The sequence below is a fragment of the Poecilia latipinna genome, unplaced genomic scaffold, assembly GCF_001443285.1.
Source record: "Poecilia latipinna isolate Pla-1442-1.1 unplaced genomic scaffold, P_latipinna-1.0 Scaffold2275, whole genome shotgun sequence".
Taxonomy (NCBI): domain Eukaryota; kingdom Metazoa; phylum Chordata; class Actinopteri; order Cyprinodontiformes; family Poeciliidae; genus Poecilia; species Poecilia latipinna.
This window is the reverse complement of record NW_015114891.1, coordinates 84702-91300: the sequence shown is the minus strand read 5'-3', so window position 1 is coordinate 91300 and position 6599 is coordinate 84702. Positions and strand designations below refer to the sequence as shown.

Genomic DNA, 6599 nt, shown 5'->3' with positions numbered 1-6599 from the left:
ATTTAGGAGAAAAGAAATGTGGGCATTAGTTCATGCCCTAAGGTTTAAGAGCATGTGAGTCAAGCAACAAGACAATAATCCAAAGCAAGGACTCAAAAAATGAAGGAAGTATGGAATTAAATACAATTGAGATGTTGTGGCATGACCTAAAATAGTACATTCCTTCTTGAAAAACATCCAACACATCAGTTCTGCAAGATGGGACAATATTCTTTAACAGAAAAGTAAAAATGACTGCCATTTATCACAACTACTTGAATGCAGTGGATGCCATCACAGGTACAGCCAACTTTGAGGTTTAGGGAGAAATTATATGGGATGACTGCTGGGATAACTTTTTCCTCTTAACAGATTAAATCATTATGTGAAAACTGTATTTTGTATCTAATCCGGTTCTCTTTGTCAGATAATAAAATTTATTTGATGATCTGAAACTATTTGTGAAACTATTTACTGTGAACTTTGACAAGTAGCTTAAAGGCAGTTGAGAAATGGACCAAACAGACCTTACACTAGATCGCCCTCTTAAACGTCTATTCATATGTTTGCTGCCATAATTGAATATTTTCTTGGCCTTAAATAGGTAGTCGAATTTACTATATCTTTTTTGTGTGTTAACATGACAAATTATGTTCTGTTATATTGCAGCTAAGATTTCTGAGTTATTTATATCCCTTCATAAGAATGTAAATAAATTATTTACATAAGCCCAGAGGGCTCCTTTTCATCGTTTTTATTCATTTAACATGTTGCACACCCGCTCGAATATTATCTGAAGTACTACAAATCCCATGAATTATAATTGAAGGTCCCCACCCATTTAGGGGGACGTCCTTAAATTGTATCCAATCGTATTTCAGTTTGGTTTAAACTGACAGATCATTTAAGATATCTCATTGGTTTCTATGCTGTTTCCAGGAAGTGAACGCCATGATTCTAAACACCTCCCACATGTGTGCTCCTGTCGAAAGCACCACGCGCAGAGAAACCGGTTAGGAACGCAACGTCATTCTTCGCACCACCGACTCGACGTAACGCAGCAGAACGAGAGCGGAGTGGAGCGGCGTTGTCCGAGGCAGGTAATATACCGGCACTTTTTCTATTCATAGTATCGGTATATTAAAAGCGACCATATGGTCTCCATATGGTTTCCAGGGGAACGCGAAGAAAGTAGGTCGTATTAGATAAGAACACTAGGGCCTGGTTAACTTTAGGCCTGGTATTTTCCGCGCTCTGTGCTAACAGCGGCAGACCAAGCGGAGCCCTTCCCTCACGGTCAGCTCAACTGCCAATAGTGGTCATGTGCTATAACGGTGAACGCACTAGCAGTTTGGTGCGGCACCCGGTGCAGTTAGTTACAGCAGACATGTCCGCCTAACAAGGTCTTGTGTATTAGACAGCTAGCTTCCCGGATGACTCACTGCATGTGTTTTCCTGTTATTTCAACGTCTTTTCAGGTGCTGAAGCTATTACAGCAGAAAGATGGCGGACGACCCCAGCGCGGCGGACAGAAACGTGGAGATATGGAAAATCAAGAAGCTGATCAAAAGTTTGGAAGCTGCCCGCGGGTAAGCGATTAATTTAGGCTATGTGTCAATGTGATGCCTGCGGTCATTGCGCCTCAGTTTTATGGCAACGAGTAACGGTGTGAATGTGTACTGCCGCAACAGCTGGACATCGAGTAAATGAGGCCGAATTTGGGAGTGGTTAGCATTGCTACGTTAGCTGCTATTTTGTTAGCTGGTTGCTAAGCGCTAACTACAGTCGCTATCGATGTGTCAGAGAGTTTTAAACTTTGTGTTGCGACGCGAGGATGTTTTCGCTTAAGTTGTATTTTGTCAGACTATTATTATGATTTTTTTATGCTTCCTGAAATTAAAGTGTAGTAAGGTGGAAGCAGCGGTATTAGCTTTTTTTTGCTAGCACAGTCCGCTAACAGACGTCATCTCTGGAAAGAGGCCGCTATGGGTGGCTTTAAATTAAAAAAAGCACTGTAATCGAAAGGAAGAATGCGTACCGTACAGTTTGGCTTCTAAGTGCTCCCCAAGATACATTTTACAGCTTGAGATCAGGTTTGTTACGTTGATGTAGACATGGCTCATATGACAGAATAAAAATAAAAAAAATCCCCTAAAAGTTCATTATGTTGGTCACCTTATGGTCAGCGATCAGCTGAGTGTTTCGCTGAAGAGTGACCTGCTTAGGACGGAAAGGTGAAAAAAAAAATCTGCTCAGTATTTGTATTAAGTGACATGAGCGTTTTAAGTGCCTGTACTGATCAGGATTCACATCTGAAACGTGTGTCCTGTTACACTGTCTGTTCTGTGACAGCTTGTCATTTAGTGCTATGCTCTGAGGCCCAACATATCACACACAGTTGACTGTTTGCCCTACATTCATCCCGCCCTTGCTACCTGCCGCTGAGTGTTTGTGTCCGGTGTCAGGCTGTACCAGTGTGCTTTGTCTTCACAACAGGTCATGAAAGGATACATACACATGCCATGTGCAGTCTTTGCGTTCAAGGGCAGTGATTTAGCTGTGTGTAGATGAAAGACCATCTTTGTTGACCCATCACATTAAAACCTTTTAATCTGTGACGTTATGTAAGGAACACTGTGTGTTTACACACTAATAAAGAAATAAAAATGGAGTTACTGGAGTAACAGAAGGTCATATGGAAGTTAATTAAATGAAACCTAGTATTTATTTACTATATTCATTATATCAGTGTCACCAATAGTTGACCAATAGATATTTAGTTGTATACTATATCTTCTCTGACTTTTTTCTGGCACTAACTGTAAATCCTCATCTCTTACATAGCAATGGCACCAGCATGATCTCACTGATCATTCCCCCTAAGGACCAGATTTCCAGAGTAGCCAAAATGTTGGCGGATGAGTTTGGCACTGCTTCCAACATCAAGAGTCGAGTTAACAGACTCTCCGTACTCGGGGCCATCACCTCTGTACAGCAAAGATTAAAACTCTACAACAAGGGTACGTGTTAAAATAAATAGGTGTATCAGTGTGTTCGATATTAATATAGCAAAGGACTGTTTGGAGTGCAATAATTGTTACCTAACAATTGTATTCTAAATGTTATTTACTGGCAGTATACACCTTACTGTAATATTTAGCTGCTTGGGCAGAGTCTCATGGCAGCAAATGCTCTTATCACATACGGAGTACATTGCCTGAATTGCTAAAGGTCACAGAGAGATGTAAAGGCAAATGGGGAAAGAAAGGGAAGAAAATAGGTACATGTCATACCTAATATAGTGATTAAAATATTTATAGTTTTAAGAGTCATAAGATTTTCAATTATTGTACAGCCATAGCAGTGTGACAATGAAAAGTAATTTAAAGTAACTCGACAGTCTACTCTTCTGTAAATCTATCACTGCATGGAGTAAGAGTCTCACAAAAATAAATACTGCTTTAAAAATAAACTTTACCCACTAACAAAAACTACTAAGCTACCAACATTTTAGTAAACTGCTAAATAGTACACTTTTATTACATTTAATCCTATTTTACAGTGTTAAAATGGCATTATTGATGAGCTCATGAAACCAGTAGTGGAAATGGTTCACATGCCAAAAGTAACAGTCCCAGAATTACAAACATCATTAGTTTATGCTATCCAATACACAAGGACAAATTAAGAAAAGTAATTTTCAAATTATAATACAAAACATGCTTAACATGCTGTACATTAGATTGGAACTATATTTTTGCTAGTCATGGAAAAAATATTTAACTGAAGTCATTTTCCCACTGAAAACTTTTTATTTTAGTCGTATATTCTCTTTAAATACTGTATTACACAATAGTCAATTTCTAAACTCCCCATGGCCCCCCCAAAAAAGACACTGTATCATTATTGAAGCCTAACATATATCTAACCTGTATGTCTGCCTTCTTTCATCAGTGCCACCAAATGGTTTAGTTGTGTATTGTGGCACAATTGTGACAGAGGAAGGCAAGGAGAAGAAAGTCAATATCGACTTTGAGCCTTTTAAACCAATCAACACCTCTTTGTACCTCTGTGATAACAAATTCCACACCGAGGTGAGAGATTTTATGCAAATTCTTTCTTTCATATTCCTTCTGGAGATCATTTTTCATGTGTGAACGTGTTTATCTTTCACTTGTTGAACATTGTTACACATTTGTTCCATTGCTGTTTGCAGGCATTGACAGCCCTGCTCTCTGATGATAGCAAATTCGGCTTTATTGTGATCGACGGTAGCGGGGCACTGTTTGGCACGCTGCAGGGCAACACCCGGGAGGTGCTGCACAAGTTCACTGTGGACCTACCCAAGAAACACGGTGTGGCACCTCAATGATAACATGTTCTCTCTCTCTCTCTCTCTCTCTCTCTCTCTCTCTCTCTCTCTTTCTTTTTAAAGGCAGGGCGGATTATTAAATAATATTCTGTTCTGATTTAATGTTGTTACTTTTGCTTTTACAGAGTTTCAAACTATATATATTTTTTATCACCCTCTTTCAGGTAGAGGAGGGCAGTCTGCTCTGCGTTTTGCTCGTCTAAGAATGGAAAAGAGACATAACTACGTGAGAAAAGTCGCTGAGACCGCTGTCCAGCTCTTTGTGTCCAACGACAAAGTTAATGTGGCGGGAATGGTCTTGGCTGGCTCTGCTGATTTTAAGACTGAACTAAGCCAGTCTGACATGTTTGACCCTGTAAGTGTGTCTTTCTTTACAAATACAACACTTGTACAACTTATTACATTAAAAACTAAAAAGCCATACAATCAGATTTCAATTCAATCCAGAAAATAATTTAGATACTTAACACATTTCTATGTATTTTTTCCACAGAGGTTACAGGCTAAGGTTTTGAAGCTGGTTGACATCTCATATGGAGGAGAAAACGGTTTCAACCAAGCTATTGAGCTGTCGGCAGAAGTTCTGTCTAATGTTAAGTTCATCCAGGAGAAGAAACTCATAGGTAGGATTTCTTTTTTATTGCTGTGTTCTCATTTAGAAAAATAAGTGTTCATCAGTTGTTTGATGTTTTTTTTTTTCTTCTTCTTTCTGCAGGGCGGTACTTTGATGAGATCAGTCAGGATACGGGGAAGTACTGCTTTGGAGTGGAGGACACACTGAAAGCCCTGGAAATGGGAGCAGTAGAGATCCTTATAGTGTATGAGAACTTGGACACTATGCGTTATGTTCTACGTGTGCATGGGGCAGAGAGCAACGGGGCAGAGAATGGTACATAAAATGTTATCCTTTAATGCACCTTTAACCCCAGTCTAGCCATAGGATTATTATTTCAATATAATTCTGATATTTATGTTGTCATTCATTAGATGAGAAGATTTTGTACTTGACGCCTGAACAAGAGAAAGACAAGTCACACTTTACAGACAAGGAGGTAAGCACTGCATACATCTGCATTAAGTAAAAGCTATTACACAATGATGAAGTGTTTCCCAACTCCTGTCTTTTTTTTTTTGGTTAGACGGGGCAGGAACACGAGCTGATTGAGAGCATGCCACTGCTGGAGTGGTTCGCAAACAACTACAAGAAGTTTGGAGCAACGCTGGAAATCGTAACAGACAAAAGTCAGGAAGGGTCCCAATTTGTCAAGGGCTTTGGAGGCATCGGGGGTCAGTATGCTGATGTTTATAGTAAAACTAAAGAGACTGCAACAGTACACTTGTTGCAAATAAACTTCACTTGAAAGGTCAAGTGTTTGAGAAATACACAAAACATCTTTGCTCCTTGCAGCTGTAAAAGTTTACATATATGATCAAATAAGATGGATCATTTTTTGGTATTTAGAAGAGCAATGCTTCAATCCTGTGTGCGAATACAAAAACTTATGAAAGTATGCTACAAATTATAGGATAATATTTGGGTTGTTATGAATAACGGCTTTAGATACTAATTTGTTGAGTTGTGGAAATCTTTCTTTATGGCGCAGTTATTCTGCCAAAAGTAATATAAAGTTTTCTGAAAGTCTCTCATTCATTTTGTGTCATACAGGTATCTTGCGGTACAGGGTGGATTTCCAGGGCATGGAGTACCAAGGAGAGGACGACGAGTTCTTTGATTTGGATGACTACTAGGTAGTCTTGGACTGATATTGGGAGAAAAAAAAGAAAGGAATGAATGAAGAAATAAGGAAAGAAAAATGCCACCTCTCTTGCAGCAAGTGAGAGGGGCAACTGTGTTGACCATATATATGACAGACACACCTTCCGATTTACCTGTTGCATACACAAACTTGCAAAATACATCTGTACACGACAAAATGCATCACAGAGGGTGAAGAGGAGTGAGAGTTTCTTTCATCCAGAGAGGGAGAAAGCCCTTCCTGAAATAAATCCCTGCCTTAGAGTGCTGGTTCCTTCCCCTAGTTGGATTGGACTTGACTCACTTTGATTCTTTTTTTTTTTTTTTTTTTTTTTTTTTTTGGCCCCCTCTCCCCCCAGTTTTGAACAAACACAACAGCAAGTTCCCAGATTCCTTCTTGCCCCCCTTACATGGTCTGATGATGGACTTTGGACTCGCTCCTCAGATATAGAAAATATATATTTTCCTTTTTTGCCTCCTCATCCTCCTACT

The 6599-nt window shown here is 39.3% G+C and overlaps 1 protein-coding gene across 2 annotated transcripts; it reads left to right on the top strand.

Moving 5' to 3' along the window:
• The first annotated feature begins 945 nt into the window (after nucleotides 1-945).
• LOC106937106 (eukaryotic peptide chain release factor subunit 1) lies at nucleotides 946-6473 on the top strand. 2 transcript variants are annotated; one of them, XM_015018456.1, is made up of 11 exons: nucleotides 946-1075; nucleotides 1458-1568; nucleotides 2824-2999; nucleotides 3934-4073; nucleotides 4196-4334; nucleotides 4516-4706; nucleotides 4845-4974; nucleotides 5067-5240; nucleotides 5339-5403; nucleotides 5491-5638; nucleotides 6018-6473. In XM_015018456.1, the coding sequence occupies exons 2-11, from the start codon at nucleotides 1483-1485 to the stop codon at nucleotides 6098-6100; spliced, it is 1332 nt and encodes a 443-aa protein (XP_014873942.1). In that variant the 5' UTR covers nucleotides 946-1075; nucleotides 1458-1482; the 3' UTR covers nucleotides 6101-6473. The 2 variants fall into 2 exon arrangements, with proteins under 2 accessions (XP_014873942.1, XP_014873941.1); XM_015018455.1 differs by having other exon boundaries at nucleotides 946-1079.
• Nucleotides 6474-6599: the final 126 nt, after the last annotated feature.

Bases quoted from the DNA above. Each gene is read 5' to 3' on its own strand.
- LOC106937106 (XM_015018456.1), top strand. From the start codon at position 1,483: ATGGCGGACGACCCCAGCGCGGCGGACAGAAACGTGGAGATATGGAAA. The intron at 3,000-3,933 runs GTACGTGTTAAA...TTCTTTCATCAG, and splicing joins ATTAAAACTCTACAACAAGG to TGCCACCAAATGGTTTAGTT. The intron at 5,404-5,490 runs GTAAGCACTGCA...TTTTTTGGTTAG, and splicing joins CACACTTTACAGACAAGGAG to ACGGGGCAGGAACACGAGCT.